The sequence below is a fragment of the Anopheles ziemanni genome, chromosome X (genome assembly GCF_943734765.1).
Source record: "Anopheles ziemanni chromosome X, idAnoZiCoDA_A2_x.2, whole genome shotgun sequence".
NCBI lineage: Eukaryota > Metazoa > Arthropoda > Insecta > Diptera > Culicidae > Anopheles > Anopheles ziemanni.
In genome coordinates, this window is record NC_080707.1 from 1,136,006 (window position 1) to 1,162,892 (window position 26,887).

The 26,887-nt window shown below is 49.1% G+C and overlaps 1 protein-coding gene across 1 annotated transcript; it reads right to left on the bottom strand.

The window, feature by feature from the left end:
• Positions 1 to 938: 938 nt before the first annotated feature.
• LOC131290359 (chitin deacetylase 1) lies at positions 939 to 21,555 on the bottom strand. The gene is made up of 7 exons (XM_058319508.1): positions 21,504 to 21,555; positions 14,282 to 14,376; positions 8,380 to 8,491; positions 7,872 to 7,999; positions 4,915 to 5,057; positions 1,468 to 2,073; positions 939 to 1,405 (listed from the first exon to the last, which is right to left on the bottom strand). Exons 1-7 carry the CDS (start codon positions 21,553 to 21,555, stop codon positions 1,057 to 1,059), a joined length of 1,485 nt encoding a protein of 494 aa, XP_058175491.1. The 3' UTR covers positions 939 to 1,056.
• Between the last annotated feature and the right edge of the window lie 5,332 nt (positions 21,556 to 26,887).

A 26,887-nucleotide genomic window follows, 5' to 3' on the forward strand; every position in this document is an offset into this window, starting at 1 on the left:
AAGTGCCTACAGACTATCGTCAAAGCCTGCCAAGACAAGACCAAGACTTGAAAAGCTACTTGGAAGTGTAAAAAAAATCTTGCCTTGGTCTTGCCCGTGTGTGAAGGCTCTCGGTAATTATCAGCAACCATTACATTTTAAATTAATTAGAAACCGTTGATGATTTCGAGACAGTGGGTTTGTTTCATTTTCATTTATTCACAGTCGAACGACTTTAGATCTAATCTGTGCCAGGACAGATTATGATGTTAAGATACACAAAAAAACACAACAAACAGCACTTCACAACACAAACCACTGCACTATTTTCGTAGACTCGCCAATTTCTGATGCACACGCAAGCAAAACAGTGATTTAAAAAGCGGGTGTATCAATATTTTCTTTACTCCTTTATATTTATGTTCACATTCATATTCATATTCATATTCACATTCATATTCATATTCATATTTATTGATAATTCATCGAACTCTGGGTTTACATGAATGTTGGTGTTAGATTTAGGCTATTTGCCTGAGACGTTCACGAAAGCTGGCCTGTGTCAAGTTGAAGTCAAATACATCGTAGGCTTCGTTAAAAGCTACACACATAGCCCTGGGTTGAAGCAGTTTCTCCAAAGTTCGTTTCAAAGAAGACGTTTCGGATCTTCAATCCCAATTCTTACAACACAGCGTTTTACAATCAATATTTAAACGCTTGAAGAAATGTTGAGAAAGGATTGTAGTTTGTCCTTTCGATTGTTTATTTTACTTTTTTTTTCTATGTTTGTTACACGCTATTGGACAACGTTTCGGTTTAGCGGGTACACCGGTGATCGAATCGCCGGTAACCACGACAGCGTGATAGTAAAACGTTAAGAAGAGCAAACCCGTTACGTGTTTGAATGTTATAAAAAAAGGTTATTCCTAAAATAGGATCAAGGGGCAGCGCCGAGCTGTTTTAGCAATTTTGATTTTTATTTCGCGCGCAGACGGGAACGTGCTGTTTTGTCCCACGCGTCCCACGTTCGCTCATCTGTCGGAGTAAGCTGCAGCTCGTTTAACCGTCACGCTGCTACTACTCCTCGTCTTCGCCTTGTTCGCGACCGCTGGCGGCACTTCCCGGCCCGCCCTCCGACTGGTCAATGTAGTTGTCACGGCCGGGAATGCCGGAACCGTGCGAATCGCCCAGCCACGGGTAGACCGCCGGGCAGTCGAAGCAGGTCTCCATGTAGCGCGTGTCGCTGATGTTCGAGGTGGGCTCCTTGAACGCCAGCGCGCACTTGTTGGAGATGTTGCACGGCTTGGGGGTTTGCGTCGTTTTGCTCTTGCAGTTCCACGGTTCGTACCCACCGAGCTGCTTGTTCGTCTTCGGGTCGGTTATCCAGGTCAGGGCTTGCGTAACCGTGACGAACCATATGTCCGGCCTGGCACAGAGAGAGGAAGATTGTTAGTGTGTATGCTGTAAAGCAAACCGGTGCCTACTTACATCGTCTGTGTCCAGTCGAGGAACTTGTGCAGACCCTTCTCGAGTTCCTTGATCTGGAACCAGTTCGTGTGGAACGGCATCATGTACGGGGCCTTGTTCTGGTAGTAGTAGCGCTCGAAGTCCTCCTGCAGCCAGGCGAACACCTCCTCCGCGTCGTGATTGTGCAGCACGCACTGGTCCATGTACGGACAGTGGCCACCCTCGTAACTCTCGACGAAGTGCGCGTTGAGCGGCACCTCCCAGATGCCGGGGAACGATTTGGTCGGGCAGGTGCCGCTCTTACACTCGTGCGGTATCTTGTAGTCGAGCGTGTACGGCCACACCGGGATCGGGCTCGGCGGCACGCTGATCGAGCTGTCGTAGATGAAGCCGAAGTCCTCGATCACCTTGTACTGCGTGTTGCGGCCCGGCTTCAGGAACGGCGCCCGCATGCCGTTCACCTCGTTCGCCGAGACGTTGGAGAAGTGCTTCAGTATCGAGCGCATGCCGATCATCTCGCCGACCCACTCCTCGTAGCCCTTGTCCTGCAGGCCCATCTGCAGCGAGATGGTTTCGACCGCGATCTCGTGTCCGTCGTTCGCCAGGGTTTGAATTTGCTGGTAGTTGCTGGAACGGAATGTGACAAGATACATTGAGCATCGGTCTGGTGTGGCACCCACGCGCGGAAGGGCAGTAGGAAATTGAGTTGAAATTGAATCGATTTCCCGCCAGTTAGTGGGGCTCATTTCATCACTAAACGATTGCGCTGCCCTTCGCGTTCGTCGGAAGGATATCCGGCGGGGGTTGGTTATCGTTCGCCTCCGCGATGATGCAATGAAATTTCGCACCTATTCGCGTGACGGTCGTATAAAAGGGTAGTAAAAGAACGGGAATGGATTATGAAAAACCCTTTTTCCCGGCGACCAACCCCCCCCCCCCCCCCCCTCCCTAACCCCGGCCAACGTGCAACGACAATGTGTGCGTTGGCGGCACACTTCTCGGGCACTTTCTTTCCGCTTGTTGAAAAGAAGCTGATGCATTCCTTCATGTGATTGCTTTTCTATTTTTTTTTCTCCCAACCTTCCTCATCCAGAACCTTATTGAACTGAAGATGGGGAACCGGAGTCTGGCTGGGGCTCGGACGACGATTTGCCGTATTTAACAGTTGAAAGCGAGCAAACTCAGCGGGCTTCTTGTTTTTTTTTTTATTCTTCTCTCCGTCTTTTGCTTGCTGCCGGGGACGCAAATGATTTGGCGAACGGATAAAGGTGAGCACCGTTCGGGATGAATTCAGGATGGATGAAATGTAAAAGTAAAATGGGTGGGCGCCTGCAACCGGAGCGGGCCGAAAAAGGGGGAAAAAACGAAAAACAGAAAAAAATCGAATCAAGAGGGAAATGGAACCTGCCACAAAGGACCCGGCTGCGTTTCGCGTGCGCTCGAAAGTAATGGCAAGGATAAAATCGTCGAGAAAGGACACAAAAGGGGGCAACAAAAGGGAGAGAAAGAGAGCAAAAAAAAAACCGGTGGGCAAACTTACAAAGACAATTTCCACTGCTAGTTTAGGCGTGCGTTTTTTTTCCTTCTTCTCCCTTGGTGGTGGCCCCACATAAACCCCGGGCCCGGTCTTTGTTGAAAATGATGAAGAGAAGCCGGGCAGAGAGGAAAAAAAAGGAACTATCAAACATAGCTCCCGGGGGCTATGGGGGGGAAAAAGCTAGAAGAATTTATTGCACAATTTTTCATTTTTAATGGTGAAGTAATGCTCGCTTGCCGCGCTCGATCTCTGGCCGCGCCCCGCTCACCACCACCCCACCCTGGGCGTGGGGCAGCGCTTTGCATTTCGGCGTATCCTTTCCCTGACTCGGCCACCGATGCTAGCTGCCAACCGGCGGCGTCCCGCTTTCACCCGCACAGGTGCAAACCTCTCGCCTTCCCCACCCAGGATGGTGCTGCGGGGGCAGAAGGCAATTCGTTGATGTGCAGCGCACCATAGGCGGCGGCACCATGATTGTTTTTCCCATTTTTCTCTCGCCTTTCTTTTGCTCGCTTGCTTGCTGACACTCCCTTCAATGGCGACGTTTGCCCACATCATATTGCGCAAAGGTGTCTTTGCACGGTGACTATTTTCGCTCCCCGGGGCGTTTCCGGTTACCCAAGACGGACCCGACGCCTTGGCGAGGGTTATGAGCGGATGGTGAAAAATCTGCCAAAATCTGCACTTACCGTTAAGTAATGTTTTCTTCGAGCGCGTTTGCTCAAGTTGGTTGCTCACAGTCTGTGTGCACACAAGAAAAACCACCCATCGTTCTTAATCTATCGCATTCGGGATTTTCTTCTTCGCTTCGCTCTTGCCATTGACCGTTAGAAGTGTCTTTTAAAAACGAGCCTTTCTTCGAGGTACCATCGTGTCGACGGGCTGAAGCCAGCGTAGCGATGTCCTTCCCCGCGGGCGATGAAAAGCGTCTCTGGCCCTTTCTTTATTGCCGTTTTGTACAAAACCCGATCGAGGCTGAGGGCGAGAATTGACCGGCGGTGAATACGGCAGCGTCAAATGGCTATATTCAAACGGGCAGTCACGCTCAGTAATGTCCCCCATACCAAACCAAACCCCCATCTGTTGGGAAGCTGCTGCTTGTATTTCCGGTTGTGGTGAAACTATGGCAGAGACGTGTAACGGCTACCGAACGTTGCGTTTAATGGTTCCCTTCTTTTCTACTCTTATTTTTAGATGTGTCGGCAAGGAGTAGCTGCAGCTCGTGGTACAATGTCTATGTTTCCCGGCTTAAAATATGGCCATCTTGGATCCGGGCCGCCATGTGGAGTGTGAGTGATGCGGGCGGAGAAGTGTTAAGCAGCATAATGAGCCGTTTAAATCGGACATTCCTAAAGCGCACCGTATCCTGCACCGAAGGCGGTGAGTAACGTTTCTGCTAAATGATACAAAGCTTTCACTGTAATGAGTTCCTCGTTCTAGGCGCACAGCTATTGCGCGGACTGGGGCGCGGAGGTGGCATGCCAAATGTGCAATGTCGCCCGCGCTCGTGTTTCTCCTGGAGAACGCTGGGACATATTGTAGCCGTTTGTCGCGTTACCACCGGGGGCGTCGGATGTTTGTCAAATGTAAGTGCATCGAGCGAAGGTGTTAAAATGATCATTCTTTGCCACATCTGCGCCTTTCCAAGCCATCCATCCTTCCGAGCTGGCAATGAGAATATGTGCGCGGGCTGAAGTAAAGCCCTTTTTTTGCACTTCGCAACGCTTCCGCGTTGATTAAACGATTCCGCGAGACCGTTTTCTCGGCGTCTACCTTTTTTTTTCTTTCCGTGTTTTGGTTAATCAGATGGGATTATCCCTTCTGCCGCCCTCACCACTTTGCTGCCACTTTCTCCACGATGCAATCGATGAAAGTGTGTTTCGTTGCACTGCTAAAGGACACGGGGGATAAGTTTTGCGTGGCCGTCTTACCTGTACTCGTGCGAGATGAAGAAGGTTCCCTTGATATCGCAACCGTTCGGGTTCTTGCGCTTGCCGTTGAACACCTTCCGGTAGTGCTCATAGTTGTTTAGGTTGACGGCACCGTCGAACGTCAGTAGAATAATTTGCGGAGTCTGTGCGGATGAAGGGAAAGCGATTATAGGTCTGTGTAAACGATGAAGTACAACACGAAATCAAAATAACAGAAAATATGCAATGCTGCTAACTGCTAATGTTCTAAATCGCATAGTAAGAATGAGCATAGCGTCTGCTGGTTTTTACAACACTAAAGTAACGCACTGAATTAGGATTTCAATTCGCAAGCGCATTTTAAAGTCGATGGCCGTGTCGCGATTTGCATTCCATTTATACAAATGACTATCCCTATATCTTTTATTACTATTATTCTTATTATTGTTATTAGCTATTTACATTGTTTGCTTGATTAAGGCGAACTTTCACCCCTAGCAAGGTAATTAATTGTTCGTAATTAATAATTCATAAAACATCCGTTTTTACTTGAGAGCTTTGCTTGTCACTTGTATGTTTTGTTTACTTAAATTACCGGTTGAACCGGTCACCGAGCAAATTGGAACAAACTCGCTCAGTCTTGTTGGCCAGTGTAATGGTGTAACAGCTTATTGCAGATTACGGAAGTCCCAAGTGACAGTGTCGGGCTTCCAGAGGCTGCATCTTTCGTGCAAGGATAAGCAGGTAGCAATTCAGATTCTTCGCTTCGATTGTAATGCTGCCTGCGGATGGCTGCCTAAGAATCTCGGCCGTATCTGCCGCTGCATATGATGCTCCACCGGCAAGGACAAACAACGGCAAACAACTTTCCCATCGTAAGCCATGGGTGGGTGAGACTGGCGAGTATGGTTATCTAGATACGGAGCCGGCCTGACTATTGCACTGCCCGTAATCTTAACCACGGCCACGCTGAAAAGCACCAGAAGCATCTAAGGTTCGGTTTTGGGCGCGCCCACCTGAAATCTGGAACGCCGATCATCGGTGGGTGTGGGTTTGAGTGTGCGATGCAAACGAGCTGATAATCACATGCCTATCAACACAAAAAAGGGCTGCTTCTGGTAACTATCGAACATCAAACACACAGTGGGCTAGTTCAGGAAGCTAGCTGGCCATTTTCTTCGATAGGTTTCGATAGCATCCAGTATAGGATCAGTGAATCTATGTGTCGGCAAATGTATCACCTCAATGAGGTTGTGTTTGTTAAGCTTGTTTGTTGCCAATATCCGTGCAATTTGTTTTTATTTGTACGATTTTCTTCAAATGTTTTTTTTCAATTTAGGCGTCTAGCTGAACCTCTCAGAGATGTGATCAATTTTCGATGAATTGATTGTGATACATGTGTGCTGAGTTAGCTAGTGTCAAACAGCAGGTCTCTTGGGATGTGCTATATTTGTGAAATTTATACAACAGTTTAGATGTTGGTTAGGTCATTTGCGGGTATTCTATGTAAGACTTTTTTTTATTTTGTAAAAATAATGTAGAACATCTACTGCCAGAGTACGGTACAGTGTGTTGTGCCACAGACCGATCTTTCTTACCGATAGTGATTTTCAATCGACACGCCTGCAGCATGCTATACTACCTCCGGTGACCAGGAAAAAGCTATTGTTTCTTATTTGTTGTTTCTTTGCTTTCTTTTTCCGTTTTTAGATTTCGAGCCTGTCGTCGGGATGCTTGCCAGAAAATTGCGGCAAGCGTGCACAGTGAAACATATAAAATGTGGGCGATGGTACACCAGAGCAGAGCAGAGCGCGGAACATCAAGTAAGCTACCGAAGGCCTTCGGTTCGAGGGGACGGGTTTAGGTTAGGCAGATTACTTATTTTCCAGCTTCCGATGCCGGGTTAGGGATGCCGGTTGATCTTTTTTGTGTGCTGTTTCTCGGGCTGAGTCTGTCGGAATGCTATAGAGCGCCGTACTTGGCCAGGTGGGGCAGATCGAATGTAATGAAGCTATATCTGGTGTTCCCTGGATGTCTCTCGCCTTCCGAAGGGGAACGGTGGGATTTTGAGGATTTTTTTTGTCTTGTTTTCCGCCTGCTTTTACCGGTACGTGGTGTGGTGCGACCTTGTTCCGAGGGTTCGCTCCGCTTGAAGTAGCAATGTATGGTGCCACTACTGTTGCTGCCGCTGGTCGAATGTCTGGCCCTAGTTGTCTTGTGACGCCGTTTGCAGCGCACTGCATGTGTTGCTGCACCCGAGAACGCATGGTTTATTTGGCCGCTTTCCTTTTGCATCCTTTTGCGCGCTGCAGGCTAGGCTCTACGTACAGGGAGGGGTTTCTTTTCTTTTGCATCCGATTTGGAAAACCAGCCGCGACGACTCGGTTGGTTGATGCTACTTTTTTTTAACCCCCCTCCCCTTCCCCCGTACTCTTTTATCGCACCAACAACGCCAGAAGCCATTTTTTTTGCACCAGCACACGAGAGGCCTTGGACTCCGATATGAGGATTGAGGTAATATCAAGATTGAACCATTCGGCTCTTGCTGCCAGTCCAATTTAGGCAACTGTAACCCCAAAAAACGCTGCTGCATCGCGAAAATGCAACCGGAACGGTGCGATTTGGGCGCCTCCGATAGGGCAAAGAAAACTCACCAACTGTGTGTCTGTTTTTATTGCTTTTTCTTTTTGGCGCAAAAACACCAAATAAAAATCTCCCCAATATTATTACCCACAGAATGTCGAAATATATATACACGTGAAGTTGGTGAGCGTGATGTGCGCATTGGAATTCAATCCTACAAAGTATTTTTATCACATATATTTTCTATAAATATTAGTATTTGAAATATGCCATGAATCTTACAATCGAAAGCAGCATTGCTATTTTTCATGTGTTTTGTTTACTTGCTGAGATATAGTAAGTGGAAATTTGTACAACTACTAGTTAAACACTCCCATCCCGCCGAAGATACCTACCTCTTCCGGGTCCAGACCCTTCGGGATCAGCGTGCCGTCCTTGTTGCAGTAGCAGTACGGCAGCTGACACTCGCTGTGATCACACTTTCTCGCCAGATCGATCGGAGATTCGGTTGTTGCCGTCGGTGCTGCAATTGGTGCCGTCCGCGTGTCCGTGCACATATGCCGTGGGTCGTATTTTCATGTTTTATAAACGTTCGGTCGATACCGATTTGTAAGGAAGAAACGGAGGAGAAGAAAAAAAACGTGGGGAGGAGAGGAAAACCCAGTCGTCAGACGGTGTGTTGCCAAGAGAATCAGAAGGACAGGAAATTGTATTTAACATCAAGCACAACCAATGGGACACTATTTCGGGGTCACCGTCAGGGTAGGGCATGCCTCCCTGCCTGCTCAGCTCCCTCTGTACTGTTCCTTTGGTTGCTATGGCAGGGTTGTCTGTGCCCTCCCGTATAGAGAGAGGGAGCGGGAGAAAGCATACTTCTAGCGCAGTGTACGAACTACTACTTACTTGCCGCAAGCGGGCCGCATTTGGCCTCTGCCTTGAATGTGCAGTACTTCTGGATGTCATCGAAGTACAGGCCGGATGGGCAGCGATTTAGGTACGGAAATCCATCAACACACTGCGCGTCCGTCCGTCCGTCCGTCCGTATGTGTGTGTGTTGTTCAGTATCGGGTTCGTCCAGGTCCAGGAGGTTTCCGTTCGCCAGGGTTTGGGTTTTTGGGATGGCGGCACCGAAGACGTACAATTTGCAACGAAAGTAAAGAAAAGAAAAAGAAAGAGAAGATTAGACGGGGAATGGGGAATGGTGGAAAGCAAAATAAATAAACACATCAGTAGCAGAAACGCTAGTTATTGTGTCACTACACGCTTTCCGAACGGTAGAGGCCACTTGTAAGGCCAATGTCGTGCGGTTCTCCATCCCGGCGAGTGTTTGGCTGCAGTTGCCTTGGCCCGCAGTTGACAACTGTATGAGGAAAGTAAGATGGCTTTCCCGGATATGCTGCCTATCACTACACACACACAAGAACACACACAATCACACATGAGTAGTGAGTGGAGCTCAAACTGGTAAAGCCGTACGTCCGATCTCATTAAATGAATGCGTGCGCTTCCATAATCTGAAGTCATAACTTGGCGCACTCCAGGCAGCGAGTCCCAGTATTTTCGTTCTCTCTATTGCCTAACCGCCGCACCCCATGCCTTCGCGCTCTGGCCATCGAGGACACATCCTCCGTTCGTACCGATGCGCAGCAACTGCCCTCGGGTAAGAGGAGGGCCAGAACGGATATTAAAAATTTACTTTTACAGCATCCCCATGCCTGCGGGAAGGGGTCGGGATGCTTTGCTCGCCTTTCGTCCTTTAAAATGCGCACACACACTCACACCAACACTGAGCACAGATTCGTGCTCGTGAAGCATCTCTGCTGGATGGCCATCCGCGAAACTATACTGCTTGCGGCCGGGGCTGTCGTATAGGATAATTATTATGATGTTCCTGCAGCCTTATACGCCACCTTCTAAGTCTCATTGCTGTGTTCGTATGGGCTTGGAACGGGAGTTTTTGTTTTTCTGGCATCTTTGGCTAACTGGAAGAGCTGAAACAAATCATGCAACCTATTACCGGATAGAATCCATGTGCACATCAGATTTGCTTACAATATTTACTTTGGATACATCTAAATCCTGCTCGTCTGTCCGTCTATGAAGGAAACACACTTGCTGTGTTATAACACCTGCCATATAATACGGCTGTAATAGCTTAAACACACACTGTGCAAGAAACAAGCGAGCATGTTAGTGACTTTATTGCCTGTTATCGTTCACAAAGCACCGCTACGCTCGAATGCGTACTGGTTAAGTGTTGACCCTGGTCGACGGTTCCGGCTTCTCGGCGAATGAACCCTGCGATCAGCTGATCGTCAACGTTCGTATTTCGGCGGTATCTGTTTTTGCTTATCATTCCTCTCGCGAATGATCAGCTCGCCCGAATGTGCTTTGGCCGAATTGACAGCTAACGTTAGAAAAGTGAAGCGTTTCTAACACGCACCCACATACACACAAGCACAGCATCCCACATGCTAGGCACATTACCCTAAAAGTTCAACTGATTATATTTCGTCTTTTCCGAGAACGGACGAGGGGAGGGTTGGAAGTTTTAATGTCCAGCTGAACTTACTTTAAATTTGCCCGGCATGCCTTACCTGTACCGCCCCGCCAGCGTTCCCCTGCGCAGCCCGCCAGCGTTTGTGTGAACCGTCGGAAATTGCTGACGTGCCCTCGTGCCAGATTCGTCCGGTGTGCTTGTGCTTTCAGCATCCTTGCAGCTTCTCCGAATTTTAAAAGCAATCCTACCCATACCATCGGCCGTATTTTTTGTTCGCCTTTTTTCTCCCAATCCCCCCATACCCTTCCCCAACCCCCTCCCAAGGGAAGCCAAACATCTGCCGCTCGAATTGGGGAGGTCGACTGGCTTACGCCAACAACGGGTGAATCGGAGGCGACCCGGAATGAAAATTTCCATCCATTACCGGAATCCGGCTAGAGAGCTTTTCTTTTGTCTACTTCTTTTTGATTTTAAGTATATATATATACGTATATATTTTCGTACATATGTATATCGTGGGTAGTTGTCTACCAATTGGCCTGGACTTAAGCACGTTGCCGCTTCTGGCTGGACCACCTGCTCCGCCGGGGTTGCGGCAGTAGATTAGGGAAGTAATCGCAGCCGGGCGGCAAAGTGCCCCAAAGCTGAGGCGTCCCCGCGAGCCGTCGGTTTTAGCACCGGCAAGACGTTTCGCTGACCCGAACTAAACGCTATAAAATAAAATAAGCCGAATGGCGCTGGAGAGCGCGCGACTGGAGCGAGAAATAATCATGCCAAGCTTGTGGCAACTTTTAAATCTTGTGGCATTAAACATTTGCAATTTCTCGCTGGATGTACCAGCGGTGTGAAGGTCGGGGAAGACGGATGTCACTGGCTGTTGACTCCTCAAGAAGCAGATCGAGAAAGGAAGGGATGATTAAACTACGTTTTATGCTCCCGGGCCAGGCCTAGAATCTAGGCCCTAGATCCTTCCTTTGCAACAATTTGTGCAATTTGTTTACTAACATGTTTTTTGTTTTCTTTTCTCTGTTCTTTTTCACAGGTGATTGTGATTGTGATTGTAAAAAGTGAGGCTCAAAATCATTCGTGTAAACTTTTTAGAATGAAGAATAATTTGTCTTTACGGACAAACACGAAGAAGAAGAAGCTAAACATTAGGTAAATATGAAGTTTCTTAAATAGCTATTTGAGCATGTGGGTTGATTTTTACTCTTGTCATTTGATCGCTTTCACTGATAATGTTTCTCTTTTTTTGCAGATTAAAGTTTATTGATCAGAGGCCAGAGCTTTGCGATGTACAAGATAAGGGGCAAGGTACAAGGTAAGTACCGAACCTGATACAACGTCTCGCCGGGGCGAGAAGAGGACGAGGTGTTTAGTGGGCGTGATGGGTTATAAGTTCAAGGATGGAAACTAACGTCCAAAGATAGGGATGGCTTGGGCAACACGCCATCCCAGTTCCAGTGGCTCGAGGTTCAGAACCTGCAGGCGGACGGCATAGGAGCGGTCCGTGGAGCGTTGCTTGTGAACGCAACTTTCTGCAACCGACGGGCGTTAGCAACGCCACACGAATCTAGTTTTTTTTGTGTGTTTTTCCATTTCACTTGCATCTTTCGCCCTTCGCCGTTCTGTGTCCAAAGTATTTGGACCGTTTGTTTTTCTTCTATCGCTTCTTGGGCACAGCAATTGCTGCACCGCCACCGTGTTCGCAAAGTGCCCAGCAGATTGACACGCAGAAGTAGAACAGAAGAACCTTAAAAAAAAAACAAAGGGCCGGAAAAAGTGTCCCCCGGTGACGTTGCGTTGCGAGTGGAAGGAAGGAAGCTGGAGAAGCAAACAAAAAGAAAAGCGTGTCTGGAGGGAGGAGGGAAAGGAAGAAGGAAAACCCGATTGTGAATGCGAAAAGGCCCCCCCCCCCCCTCTACCTCCCAATCCCCCGAATCCCGGTCGCGAAACGGCTGCGAGCAATGCCTGGGTCGGAGATAGTAATAAAAGTTTCGCGAATGTAATTATTATCATTCATGCTTCTGGCGTGACGAAGTGCACTGCTCTTGGAAAGATCACTGTGCTGGAATGCGGGTGAGGGAAGGTGAGTGGGCGCAGCCCTGCCTCCACCACCATCCCCACCCCGTGTCGTTGATGGTCGGCTCAGGTAGGCCCAGGCGACGATAATGTACGATTAAAGAAGATGCCATTTCCTTTGTTTTAGTGGTTATTTTTTCCTTCGGACACACTTTTCGCTGTCCATCTTGGGTGATGTTGGTTTGTTTTTTTCTTCTTCATCCCCATCCTGAGAAGGTGTTCGCTACACGGTTTTGGGAGCGGAAAATGATAAAGAAACCACGAGAAAGAGAAAAAAAGGCAACGAAAGTAAAACACTCACAAAACAAATAAACGCCACGAATAATTGCGGTAGCTGCTGCTAAGGGCGGTTTCGAGCGTTTCTTTTTTTCTCGCTCCTGTGTGTGTGTGTGTGTGTCGCCCTGTCATTACACATTTTCCCGGCGCTGATTTTTGCACCGGCGAGACGGGAGGGGCAATGGGGAGTGTTGTCCACACCGCGAAGCCAGAAGCTTCCTCCGTCGGCCAAAGGTTGGGCGAAGGGAATTTATGTTGATTACGTTTGGATGTAACGCCCTTCGGGCTTGCCGGGGTCGGATCGCCCAACGGGTCCAGCTTCTTCTTCCCTCTCCTCCGTCCTTCCACTACCCTTCCGCCATCCTACAGCTTACGGTACAAGATCAAATTATGGAGCTGTTTATCTTTTTTGTCCTTCTTGTTGCAGCGCGCGGTGTTGTAATGGCTCCTATCACTGACATATTTTTGCACGCGCCGGTTTTCCCGGCCCCGGTCCTGGCGTGACCTATCATGTAGGGCGCTTTTAGGGGCGCATTTTGTTTTTTTTTTGTTCCACCCATCTCAACCGTTGTCAAGCGCGGTCGCGTGAAGTTTGGTTTAGGAACAAAACGCGACCCAACATCCTTTTGCTGTCAAAGCCTGCGACGTATGGTTCCCCTTCTATCGTTTTTTGTTTACGACTCAACGCAGGTGTCTTGGGTGTGCTGCTAAACTAAAAACCTACCTATTAATAGCCGGTGCTTGTGAATATTCATGCCCAGGCAGGCCACCGGGAGGAAAGGGAAGAGTAAATAAGCGCATAACCTTTTGGGCTGCAGCAGAGCATCGCCGAAGCCACCGACAACTGGTTGGTTATGAAGACGATCGCCGCACACAGGGGGTTTGAACCTGTTGGCCATGGGTTCGATATATGTTTTGCAGCCCAGAAATGTCATCCGGCCGAGGACCAGTCTGTCATTGGGCCCCGTCGGTCCATGTCTTCTTACTTTCTTCGCCCGGAGCGTCACTTTCAGGTCTCTTTCCATCGTCAGATTTACAGAGCGATATGTTGCTACAAAAAAGACAAGCAAACCGCGGGTGTGGTGTACCATTCGAGTGATCATTTCGTCGCGTAGAGCCCCGGCTTCGAACGGTGCAATTAATGCCACTTGGCATGAGCCAACACGTCGTTTTTCCTGTTTTTTTTTTATTTTGGTGCCGTCTGAGGGATGACCAAGCGAGCAGGAGATGATATAAAGTAAAGTTCACTAGCACGCCCGAACTCGTTTCCTTGCCGTTTCGACCGGTTCGGGGACGCCTCTGACCTTCGAGCTCTTCCATGTCTGTGTGTGGATCGTTTTGATGGTTCAAGTGAGAGAGGGGGAAAGAGAGAGAGAGAGAGATCGTCCTTCCAGGGTTTGGTAGGATGTCTTGCTTTTGTCTTCGACCTTGCACATTTGCTGACGACGACAGAGGAAATGTGTGCTCCGGGGCGGGGCGGAAAATAGGCCATACACCGACCATGGTGGTAACCGGACCGTAACCGATCTTTTGCCGCCGGTCGCTGTTGCATTTTGGTCGGGCAGGTTGGTTCGTTGCTCATGAAATTGCCATTCCATCTGGACACTCTGGAAGACCCAAAACTGTCTGTGTCTGTCCCCCCATTTGGGGCAGGCTTTTGGGTGAATAGATTAACTAGTACCCCGTACCACCATTCCCCTCGGGACCACAATGCTCTACTGATTTAAGCTTCATGTGGGATGAAGGCATCTGAGGTAGCCGCAAGCTAAAGTGCTTCTTGCATACTTTTGGCTAATAATTGAAGATGCGCTAGAGGTTGGCGCTCACCTCCTCCAGTCCCGAAAAATACATCAGTGTCAGATGGATGTGATCGCAGATAACTTCGGCGGGAGCGACGCCATTCGGCAGCCCTAACATAGAGAATGTGCGTCGGTAGCGGCTACATACCTGATAAAATCGGCGGCACGTCACCGGGTCAGCGAAGTTTCCGTTGCCCTGCTCGATGGGACATTTGAATTCCTTCTCTTCCTTATTCTGCTGAGCTGAAACGAGGCACGGAAAAAGATATCGAGGTGAACGGGGGTCAGCGCACACAGTACATGATCAGGTTAGAGGAGACGGGGTCTTTCGTTTCTGTTTTGTAGTTTTCTTCAGCAACAGAAAGATGGTAAATGAGATAAACGGTTGGCACATACACAAAAACGCACAGACATAGATTCGTCATAGATAGACACACAAGTAACATTCTCCAATAGGAAGTAGTCTAAAACCCATGCGTTACTGCATTGGGAGATAACCTAAACTGTGTTCCCGGCCCTCGTATATATATTTTAGTTTCGAGAACACATATTATCTGGCCAGAGTTGGACCTCTTGGAGGACTCTGCTCTCGAGTGACTTCCTTATGGTTTTGGGGAGGGTGAAAATAAAGTTTTCCGCAGCATAGCCCTTGCAATGGGCCCTTTGCTTCGCCTGTGTTCCAAATTGAGATAGCTATCTGCCACTGGTTTTAGATTATGCCATTTGCCTTGGGTCGTGAAGACAATGGACCAACAACAACACTGAACCAATCGAAGAGGCGGGTAGAGAACAGTCTGAGGAGCTAATTAAAAGGCTAACAGTCCTCCTCCTTCCTGTAACTTCACCTTAAAAGTGGTGGAGTCTCTGCGAAAACTCATCGAATGTGAGAATTAAAAAGACTGTTGGTATTTGTCGTCTATTCGTTACGTCACTTAAATAAAATCTTATGTAGGTCAACTGTCGGTGGACATCGTCTAAAGTCCCCCCGATAGGTTTAAGGTTGCTTAAGAGCAGCGTTTCCTCGCGCGTCAGCCTCATTTACGCCAACTTCTGATGAGTGCACCACTCAGTACCTTCAGTTGGTGCTGATTAGAAAAGAAAATAATGGGAAAAGGTCTCATCCGGCCTGATGTTATCGAAAATATCCTCCTTCTCCTCCTTCCGAGGTCGAGGAGGCGTATGATTTCGAGAATGCAACCTTAAAGGTTGCATGTGCGGACGGAGGCGCTAGTTCCCGGTAGCGGAACCCCCCTCCTGTTCTGCGGCAGAAGATTCTGTCGCTCCAAGCAACAGCCAGCGACGCCGCGAAGTGTGGTGTCGGTGGAGTGGGATATGTTTTCCCAACACTCGGGTCCACCTTCCAGCCTGATCCCCCGTGTCCGCGACACCACTAGGACCGTCTGGTGAGTGCTCGGGGGCGCCACACATCGGTGTGTGGAGTGCTATTATCACACCGGGCGTTTAAAAGGAGATGCCACTTTCAACACACTGCCATCAGGGTTTTTCTTCTTTATTTCCTTTTTTTCTCCCTCCCCCCTTGCAATGCCCGAAAAAGTTGCCCGGAATAAATTATGCTAATACTACGAGGTGGGTTTTCGTCTGATTGGTGTTGTTTACTATTTATGCAAATATAGGCAAAACCGACTGATTGAATCGATTTTTCGGATCCCGCATGGCTCCGGCCGGGCATCAAAGGTCTGCGCCTCGTCGGGTGTCTCCTATATGTGCCCGTCCGTGGACTACACAGGAGCAGCCGACCTTATAGTTACGTATAACCGCACGGGGAACGGAGACATCCTACGTATGTGCACGCGAAAGCCCCGAACCAGAAGCTGGGTGTTGCTAGGCGTGCGTGGTACGCCGGTGACAGTTTCAACACCATTTCCTCGATTGGATAAGGTCTCGCGGGATCCGCTCCGGCGGGCGCGAACCCCGGCTTTTGCCGCTACCATCAGAGGCAGAGATTAAAAAGAGTGGAGCAAAAACTTGAACCGAGGTGAAAATTTGGCACGTCCTTGAACGATTACGAATTTTGCATATCGTTAATCTGGCGAACCGAGGGGGCGGGGGAGGGCGGCTGTTTCTAACTATACTTATGCATTTTGATGCCTTGAGAATATGCTGCTTACGACTGTACGTTGTGGCACGCACGCAAACTTGATTATTTGGATTAGCTTGAGCTGGTGGGAAGTTGGAGTAATGGATATGGAGGAAGAAAGATCCACGCGAAAACAAATTGACTCAACGCTGGCATGCGAGACTTTGCGGACACAAAGCACAAATTCACCAATGTTTTGCTTTACCCTCGTCCAAGGCAGCTCACAGTAGATGAACAATGTAGCTGCTGTTTTGCGGCGAGTTTCCACTCCGCCGGTTGTGTGCATTCGAGCTGAACGGTCCGGGTTTGGGGCAGTGTTGCACGCAAGGTGTTGCCTCTCCGTTGCCTCACTTAGGCACGGCTTCTTTTCCTTGCTTTTCCCAACCCCTCAACCCCACCCGGCTGTCAGGAACTCCACCGCGAACAACAATCTCTTCTCGCGCAGGACTCGTTAGATGCTAACAAGAGCTGAAGGCCATCGGCGGGCCTAGAAGTGAATGTCGCCTGTGTAAGGCAGACTCCAAACCAAATAATTCATCACGCACGCGAATCGGCCACTAGTTACCTATGATTCTTCCATCAACTTCATTTAATCCACCTTCTCGAGTACATCGAGCGAGATCAGCGTAATTATCAGCATTATAATGATAGTTACGTGAAATAAGAAGTGAAAACTACGTCAAAGAAAACAGCTCATCCGGCTCTTCCGTGTTTTGTCGCTTCCGGCGAGACGATTTCCCGTTTGCGGAGCAATTTGGCTTTGCTCGAATTTCCCGAGCCCGAACTCTCTCGCCCATTAAAAAGATATTGGTATGACGTCCCGCGCGGCTGTTTGGTAATGCCGCCTTTCACATGCACGCACGGTTTTTTTTTTACTACAACCGATCCGAGAGGGATTGAAGATATTTTAATATTTCGCGCCGGCCGAGACGAAGAAGCGTCCGGGGGATTGTTGTATGATATAACGAAAGCCCCGGAATTGGAGTTGAAATTGGACGAAAGGCATTCGAACCGAACGGGGGGGGCGGGGAACGCGCGCGCGGGGCCGTAGTTATCGAATCGAAAGGGAAATCGACAGGGAAATGCGATGAAGGAAGGGGGGAGAAGAGACATTCGAGCTGTTACAAAAAAAAAACAAAAGAAAAGAAAAAACAAACCGGAAAGTAGAAAACAGCAGCAGCAAATTGAAATCGAAAGCGACACTTCCGCGCCCCGATAACAGTCCCAAACCCCCCCCCCCCCCCCCCTCCATCTTCCTTTCTCGCTAATATGGAAAACAAACAATACCAGCGCGCTGTTGAGAGGCTAGAGACCTGACACACCTTGGAGGGAAGGGGGGTGGGGTGCCATTTGCGTTCGGTTTGGTGCAGCTCGGCGCGGGCAGTTTGTCTTCCAAGGATGAAGTAATGAAACCGGCTTGACTGGCCTCGTCGCCGCGGTGGAAATCAGTCAAACTACCAGCGCTCGTCGGCCCACCCCTCTCGCCCATCAGGGTGTGTGTGTGTGTGTAGCCATGAGTTCTGAAGCAGGCCAGGGTGGTGGTTGTGGTTGATATCTCTCGGGAGGGTGATGCAAGCTCCTGTGGGGGTATTTTGGCAAGAGAAAAAACCAGAGGAAGCATTTACTTTGCAACCATCGCCCGCTCGGCCAGTTCGCATTCTGATGGGGAAAGACTGGCGGGGCCGCCTGGCGTCGTCTGGCCAATTTATCGGCGAGAAAGCTCTACCTACTCCTCCTCCTCCATCCTCCATCAACAGCGCAACATCGTAAGCACAGGCACCACATGGATGCACGGGAATGGTCAGCATGCACTCTGGTACCTCTGTGTACGTGGACGTGAAAGTGGAAGCGGCTGTAGTTGCAACAAATATATCGTAAAAACCAAATCCCACCAAGCATGATGTGAATGGAACGACATTAGCGCCGCAAACATTGGGTGTGAAAGGAGCTCAATATGGCCTAATCTCTCTCGACTGCTTTTGAAGTACAGCGACATGCAAGTAACTCAGTCAGTGTTGTCAGCCAGCTTTAATCAAGATCAACAGTAACAAGTATGTTTTGTTTATAGGTCTCCGATTTGCTGGCCAAACGCGTACCGGAGGGAGATAGGAATGCACCTCTATAGAGAACTTGATCTTGCTGAAGGTACCCCTTGGACGAGGGCTCTGAAGAAGCAGAAATACCTGTGGAAGCGCGATCCACTGCCAGCAGTATACAGGCCACAGGGGGTCTTTGCGAAAACATCGTGGTAAAGTCGCGGTTTGGGCGAAGGTGCTCGCTCTAAAAAGGCCTCAATGCGTTCCTGGAGAGGGAAACAATCGAAACGCCGATCGACAACGCCTCGCATACCTTTCGAATTGTGGCCAGTGCGGTGTGTCGATGGCATTCGCTTCCGTGTTAGCGTTGTAACACCGCCAGCGTGTGGTAATTTGGAACACAATGCCGACAGCCGGTTGACGCAAAAGCGGAACAGCTAACAGCACAGCACATGCGAACGTCGACGATTTCCTTGACGGCTCTTTCGGATGCAACCTGCGACGGTCTTTGCTTAGCATCCTTGGCGTTGGCGCCCATTTGGTAGATTGTGATCATTAGATCTTACTTCCCGAACTTAGTTACTAGTTGTCCCTCTCCAGACTGTTTCTAACATCGTCTTTGGCTTTCAGTAAGCCATTCTTGCTTGGACGCTGCCTACCTTTAAGATGTTTGTAGTAGTCAATCATTTGGAACTCAAAGCGGTTTCGGTCGGCACAAAATCTCTTTGTTGCTGGGCGAGGAGGAGCTCGAAAAAACAGCTCCTGTAAATATTTTGCTTCCTAAATCATACCAAATTTGTCTCCAAACCTTCAAAATGGTTCGTGCCTCAACGGAACTCCAAGTATTTTCGCGTTTAGGCAAATGTTGACCGCCGTTGGACGTTGGGTTTACAACGCGGAATACGCTTTGGTGAAGGGGGTGAAGGCACAAAATGCCACAAAACAACCGAACCGAACGATTGCTGTTTTCGATCAGCATCGACACCGGGAGGGACGCCTTGGCGGTTGGTCCGTGTCAAACGTGTGGTACGACGGATGTTGCGCGCTGCATCGTCGGACACTGGCTCGGAGATTCCGCAATCCGAGGCGGAGGAAAAACCAGGTAAGCCACGTTGAGCCTACCCCCGTTAACCTCGCCCTGGCCCGCGCCCCACCTGCCAGCTGCGCCGTGGTGGCCCCCCTCCGGATTGTTTTCTTGATCTCCGGAACGTGACCTCCGGACCCGGGTTTTGGGTGGGTTTGTACCGCCCGCCCCGAGATCGAGAGCCTTCGGGCGTTGAGCATCCGGTGAGGCGGAAAACGTGATGAAACTAATGAAATATTAAGTCGCCCACCGACACCGACGCCCGGTAGGCTGGACGAAGCGGAAGGTGATTGGTGCCGGTGGAGTAGTTTTGAACCCGGTGTGCACAATATGTTCCCTAGATTACAGCGGATGGGCAGCATTAGGGCGTGATTTGCAAGCGTGCTGCCATGAATTTGTTGCTTCCCGTTCGTCTTCGGTCTGACCTTGTTGGCGGTTTACTTATCTGTAAAATACAACCAATTTACAATTGCATTGCACACTTTTTCTTTGCGTGCATCACCTAGATTGCCCACTTCATTAGCTTTACATTACAACATTATTTACACAACTCCTTTTCTTTTCTTTACAGGTGGAAAACGTTTCGGAAAACGTGTCTTTTAACCTTGTTGGCAGGTGCGTAGATAGGTTGTTGTCCTAACCATGTTTTTTTTTGGTTCAATCAATCTGTTTATTCAACATAATTGCCTTTGAGGGCGATGCAGCGCATATAGCGCTGGTATGCCATTTTTTAAATATTTTTTATCTTTAGCTATTAAGTAGGCCTCTGTTTGGAGCAAAATTTCTTCCCCGCAAGCATTCTCTTCAGGTCTGCAGAGAGAAAATAGTCGCTGGTGACCAGATCTGGCGAATACAGTGGATGGGGTAGCCCTTCGAAGCTCAATTCGTGGAGTTTCGCCAGCGTTTTCAATGATTTGTGACACGGTGCTTCTGATCGAATGTGAGCTCATGCGGTATCCACTTTGCCGCATGTGTGGTGGTGGTTATGTACGGTCTAGAGTTGTGTAAATCAGATTCAGATTCATGATTCTGAAGTATTCTTTGCGTGTTAGGGATTCATGAATCTTTCCTCTAGAGATTCATGAACCCCAAAGACACATCAACTGATGAAAAGTGCCCGTCCACGCCAATGACAGAATCGTGGAGATTCGTGAAGATTCATTAAGGTTTCGAAAGATTCATTAAGCTTTGAAGATTCGAATCCGCAAAGAATCCAGCTGAATGAATGTTAGGTGAAAGATTCATATGAATGAATCTCGTCGAAAGATTCACTAGGCACAACACTAGTACGGTCTATTTGTTTATCCCGAACAGGATATTTGCATGTCGCATAAAGAAGTGCGCTAGGTGCTTGCTTTTTGCTTTGAAGGTTTGTTTGCTCATTAAACTTGATGGGGAGGCACCCGAATCGTATTGATTTCTAATGCACATTCAAACAGAGCCGTGTGTGGAGTTCGCTATGGAAACTCCACATTGGATTTCGCGCAGTCAAAAATCAAACGTGTTTCAAACGGTTTGTGAATTAGAAAAAAAATGATGTTCCAGGGCATCCGGGACACTAGGTCTATACGCTATAAACCATTATCATCGATATGATCGATCTTATGGAGTGTATAAATTACCGACCATAGCGCGGTTAGACTCCAAATAGTCCACGGGAGGGATAACTTTCTATGACGTAAACTAACGACCCCTCGCATTGCTTTTATCAGATGTTCCAAATAACATTGAAAGCCGCAACGGCAACTAAGGTTCTCTTCCGTATCAGAAAATCCCATGGGGGCTTTCAGTCATCGGACATCGACATCCCAAAAATATAGTTATTACACGGAAGGCACCATCCTGTGGAGTGGATCTAGCGTCATTCGTGGTTTTTTTTTGATAGTTTTTGGAATTTTAATGGTTGTATTACTGACATAATAGTCGGTTTGAATTCTCGGTTTGACTTTCTTCTTCATTGCAACGTTCAGGTAGGGTTTTAGAGAGTACTTTGCGCTCGTGCATATTAAGTACGCTCTTGGTGGAGATCCGCTCGGTGTAGCCGATTGGCAACTAGCCGGCGTAACCACTCTGTCTGTCACGGAGCCACCCTCCGCGGGAGTGGAGGATATTGACGCTAGAAGGTAAGATGTCAGTGTGGTGTGCGATTTACCTTTTACTAAACACACTGCAGCTCCGAACAGAGCTACGGCGAACAGTCTCATGTTGGCGTGATAGCGCCGATTACGGGTTCCGTTGGCGCGCGACGTTCGAGGTTCCTCCGGTTGGTGCGCGGGTCCACGCTGCTGCTGCTGCTGCTGCTGCTGCACACCTCTTCCGCACGACCCACTTCCACTGCGGCGTGCGATTGGTTGAGTGGTTGAAAACCGGGCCTTAGCTTCGTACACACTTTCACTGCGCGGTGGATCCTTAAATCTTACGCAACAACACACTGGCGAACCGAGCGGGCTGCACTTTCTTTGCGCACGCGGGAGGTCAAAACACCGAAGAAAACTTTCACACCATTCGACGAGCGACCAGAGAGAGAGAGAGAGGGAGATAGGGAGAAAGAGTACCACCAACCGGTCCCGTGGGAGCCTCCAACCTCTGCAGCTGCAGCCGATGGACGTACGTCAGGTCCGTTCGGTGACTGTTTGTTGTGAAAATTTCCTTCGGTTATATAAACAATTTTTATTTTGATCGTTGCACTTTTTTGTTTCTGGTGCGCGGGAGGGTTGATTGCAGACGGGGCTGGGCAGGGAATTCGATCGCCGACCTGCGTCTAGCTCGAAAAACCGACTAACTGCGCTTGGTGTGCCGATGCTGCCGCTCTCGGTTACGCTCGGAACCACACTGGTACCGGACTGGGGTCAGTCGGTGCCGGATACCTGCCAACCAACCTGCCCAAGGCGCGGCGGGGCCCAGACGCGGCCCCATACACGCTTCATACGGCTGTCACGCACACTAAGCCGCGCCGCCATAGCCTGTCTCGGCACACGCGCTCCACACCACATATACACAAACACACACACATCTCTTGTACAGAGATGGAAAAATAAAGCAAAAATGGTAAGAGACCTGAAACATTCACGAACATAAGACGACGAACCCCCCCGGCGGACGCGTCGGGGCACTGTACCCGGGGATGGCTAGTTCGAAGTCTTGCGTGGTTGGGGGTGCTGTCGAGGGGGTAGCGTTTGGCATCAGCACACTGCGCTCTATTCGGACGCCGTCTTAATGTGAGCTCGTTTTACGCTTGCGAAATCAGGGTTCGTCGCTTCGCGAGGGAAGGAAAGGCGTCGATCATCGCAGGGATAGAAGTAGGGCTATAAGCCCGTTGTTTTTTTTTGTCTAAAGAACTTGTACTGCGATCCAGTTCTATATGATCTTGATACCGAATAGTTCGAAGGCCAATAGGTTTCGCAGTTTGGGCAAAGCAAAGTAAGTTGTCCAGTAAGATGCATACACATTCACGTTCCAACGATGTCCGGGCGGTATCCAAATACTTCTGTCGCTCGCAGGCAGCAACCCCCTCTGCATAGGGGTTGTGCTATGCGCTCACCCATACCTGCACACGGGCTTGCCGCATGGTGGACGACCGCACTGTGGTGGGGGGTGTGAGAGGGGGGGAGGGGGGCCTCACGTTGTCTAGCTTAGTGCAGTATCCATCACCTGGTCGAAGCTCCTTTTCCGGTTTTCGTTTTTTCTTCGCCTCTCCGGGGTCCGCTCACCTTCTCTACCCGCTTCGTATCATCTTCCAACATCGTATGTAATCGCTCCACATACATTCACTTCCGCTCCAATCAGGGACAATTCAATCATTTTGACTTTTGCTTTGGCAAATGTTACTTTTGCGCACATACTTTCACTCAATATGTTGTAACTACAACGCAGAGTCATCAAAAGAAGAAGAGGTCGATAAATAGTTTGGACGTGATCAACTGATCACTCAAAAAATTAATTTATATTAACTCCTCCTCAATATTATCGTGACTGGCGTCTATCTCTTCTGGGTTCTGGGGTTCTTTAGGAGCTTCATTTAGAATAATCCTTCGCCCGCGGAGCTGTTTGACACATCCCCAAGAACACTCCCTCGAAGGAGTCTCCAGACTATCAATTATCAGGTTAACTGGGGAGTTTGTCGTGGTACAGTCCAATGTTCCCAAAATCCAAGTATAAAACTCAACATCAAGCATGACTATAGACACTTCCTGTCTTTTTTTAACGAGTTTCGATTTGCCTTTCCAAATTCTTGAACACCGTGTTTCGGTGCTTTTGGCACAGTTTGGTTCTCTTAGCAATAATTTAGCAGTGGTGTCCCCAGAATTTATCAACAACTGTCAGCTCAAAGCTGTGTAGACAGAAAAGAAAGTATCAGAACGTCCCCCACCCCTAGCCGATAGTTCGATGACTAGGATCTGCGATAAAGATGCTGTGGAGAGATGAATTGGAGGGGAGGGGAGGATTGTGGAAGCGAAGCCTGTTTCATCCCGCAAAACGCAACGTTCAAAATCCGGATCCGGATCGTCAAATCTACGGCGGGGTGGTATCTTGCAATCGGTTTGAAATGAAAAGTGCAGTATTTGCCCGGCGCAAACATAACCTTCCTTTATGGTCCGGTCCCGGCAATCCCTCCCTCTCCTCCTCTCTCTCTCTCCTCCCCCTCTTTCCCAAGTTGCCAAAATGGTGAATGGAAAACTACGGCGTGGGCTCGAGTGAAAGCCGAATTCGAGCGGGATACACAGAGGCAGCTTGTGTCCGGTTTGGCGTGTGTGCACCGTTTTTGCACAACCGAAATGCTTCAGTGGAGGAGGAGGAGGAGGAGACTGGGTTGGTTCGGGAAAACGTAGCAAGCGCTCGAAGTTGTGTTGTGCCCAAAAGGTAGCAAGCTCGGCGCCGGGCACAGGTATAGATAGGAAGCCTCGAACTACCCGAATATTCAAAGCCCACCCCGGAAAAGGACTGTCGTCGGCTTGGGATTCATTTGTAAAGAGAAACAAGGCTGCTGGGTTGAGTGTGTATGCCTGTGTGTGTTGGCAACGCATGGGACCCGAATTCCGTCGGCTTTCGTTTTATCAGTTGACTTTGGACACCAGTTTGACCCCCGAAACGTAACGTCCCCTTGAACTCCGACGGCGTCGTTCTAAAACTGGAGGCATCGTCGTTTCGGCAGCGGTTTGTTCTCTCTCTTTCTCTTTCCCCCATGGAAACCGGTGGTTTCAACTTTCCCCGAACCAAGCGTCATGCAAATCTCCCCCTACCCGCTGGAACTCCAACTCCGGGGGAATGCACTTGCAACTTATTAGGGTATTTAATTGCGTCGATAAAGACATACTTCTCGATGTCGCCTGGTGCTCGGGATGCTTGACGTATCTGCTGAGCTGTGCAGCTTGGAGAAGTGAGTTTATGTGTTTTCCACTCCAATTCCAATCCTTGGTGTCTTCAGTCGCCGTCGCTCTTGAGAAGGTTTCTTCCAAGGCTTCCTCCGATATTTGCGATGTTTGGCATATGAAGTACTGACGAGGCTCTAAGCATTTTAGTGACTTCAGAGTGACGGAACTACTTCTCGCCTTCTATATAGAGCCACACGAGAGATGGTATGCTTCGTTGAGTTGCTTAAAGCAATACTTTTTATTCTAAATCTTACCCAATACAACAGAAAAAGGCAGATAGATAAATAGTTGTTTTTCACTTTGTCGCCTCTTCTAGATGTTCTCAATACTAGCTTAGTTCTGTCGGCGGCCATGACATAAACTTCAACAATTAAAGAAACATCGGATGAGCCAAACGCTGCGTTTCGTATGGATGGCCCCGTTGATCGTCGTAATAAATAATTTTTCATTTGTTACTAGCAACCCGGAAAGTCAGGGTTTTTTGCACCCCCAAAATTTTCCGAACACCCCAATGCACAAACGCAGACGGGAGACGCCAGGCCCCGGCGTTGGCCGAAGAAATTGCCGAGTAAATGCTTTTAACAACTTATGGCTCATAATTGCCGGCTCCTCTCGACCCAACACCCCCCCCCCCCCCCCCCCCCTCCCCTTCTTATACTCCGCTTCCGGGCGTGTGTGTGCTTGTGCTTGTGCCCCGAAATAAAGAAGACTAACTTTCGCCAGTCGGATTCGGTGGCGAGCGTGTCCGACCGGGCACGGCCGGGACTCGGACAGGGAGGGGGGGATGAGAAGCAGGTGGGCACAGATTGCAAGCGCCGCCTCTCAACAAACGAGTAAATGCGAGATGCGAAACGACGTTTTTGGGTGACTTCGAAGTTTTCCGACGAATTTTTACCATAAAACCCCTCCCGGCCCCCCCGAAAGGAAAAGGTGTGCTTCACAATTCGACCAATATTCTGCTCGTTTTTCATTAGCAGCACGAACGCACTCACTCTCTCTCCCTCTCTCCCTCTCTATTTCTCTCTCTGGAGCCCATCCGACGTATCTGGTTTAGTTCAGACAGTCGTGCAAAGACTGTGTTGCATTGGGGGGTTCCGAATTGCATCCCCGAATTGTTGCTAGCAAGTTTAGTGCTGCCACTCAGCTGCTGCTGGAGGAGGAGAAGAAGCTGTAAGAAGCAAGTTCTAGCATCGTTTGCCGTCCTTTAAACTGGCCGCAAACGAAAAACTGTAAGCTCACCTCTTGTCCCACCCCAATGTTGCTTCCTTTTTACACGCTTGTGTGTTTCTTTTTCGGCCCTTAATCAACACGTCACATGCCCGCATGTACGGGTTTTACTCCCACAAGAAAGTTGCCCAGTGCCCACGTTTTTTTCCCCCTGCGAAATCAAGCAGTATGGCCTGAGGGTTTTCCTCCCTCCCCAGCCTCTCTATCCAAGGATTCAAGTTTGGTAAACATTAAGTCTCAAGATTAACTTTTGCAATTGTTTAAATCTCCACTTCGAGGCACTTATGTCTCGACTTTCCCCGATGTGGGAGGGGGCGGGGGGTTTCGATTCGTGGTTCGTGAACCGTGGCCAACAATGTTCCGGCGAACTCCTCGGGGCCGATGGCAAAACCAACTCTCTGGTGCTTAATATTGAACCCGCCAGCGATGTATGGCGTTGGAAACGGTTGGAAATTAGCTGAAGGGGGAAGGGTTGGGAGCAGCGTCCATTGTAGAGTCATCGGATCGGAGGATTACACCGCCGGGTGAGACTTTTCCGTTTCGAACTTTTCCCGCCTGCGCTACTAACAAAAGCGCATTCGGTGCCGAAGTTGCCAAAGGAAGAAATGTTTAAAAAATAGGAGTGGATAGCGGTCGCCAAGGAAAAGATCATCGCTATCGTTGTTGTTGCAGGCGGCCTTCTTGATGTCGGCCTGTCCGGAGACGCCAACTTGCGGACGAACGAGTCGTATCCAGTATTGTCTCGGAAAGGCGGAGCCGGATTGGATACGTGAATCCATTTCGGAGTTCCCATCACTGCTAGGCATTTTCTAACCTCCGTTGGATTGTACGGAAAACCCTGAATGTAGTTGCGGATAAACCTGCGCCGAGAGATTCGACCGCACCTGAGGTCGACTGAGCCGTAAGCTCCTCTTCAATTGCGCAGCAGGCTGAATAT

Coding starts and splice junctions, on each gene's coding strand:
- LOC131290359 (XM_058319508.1), bottom strand. CDS start 21,555: ATGAGACTGTTCGCCGTAGCTCTGTTCGGAGCTGCAGTGTGTTTAGTA. Junction 8,492..14,281: donor CGTGCCGCCGATTTTATCAG/GTATGTAGCCGC, acceptor ACGGACGCGCAG/TGTGTTGATGGATTTCCGTA. Junction 2,074..4,914: donor TTCATCTCGCACGAGTACAG/GTAAGACGGCCA, acceptor ATTCCGTTCCAG/CAACTACCAGCAAATTCAAA.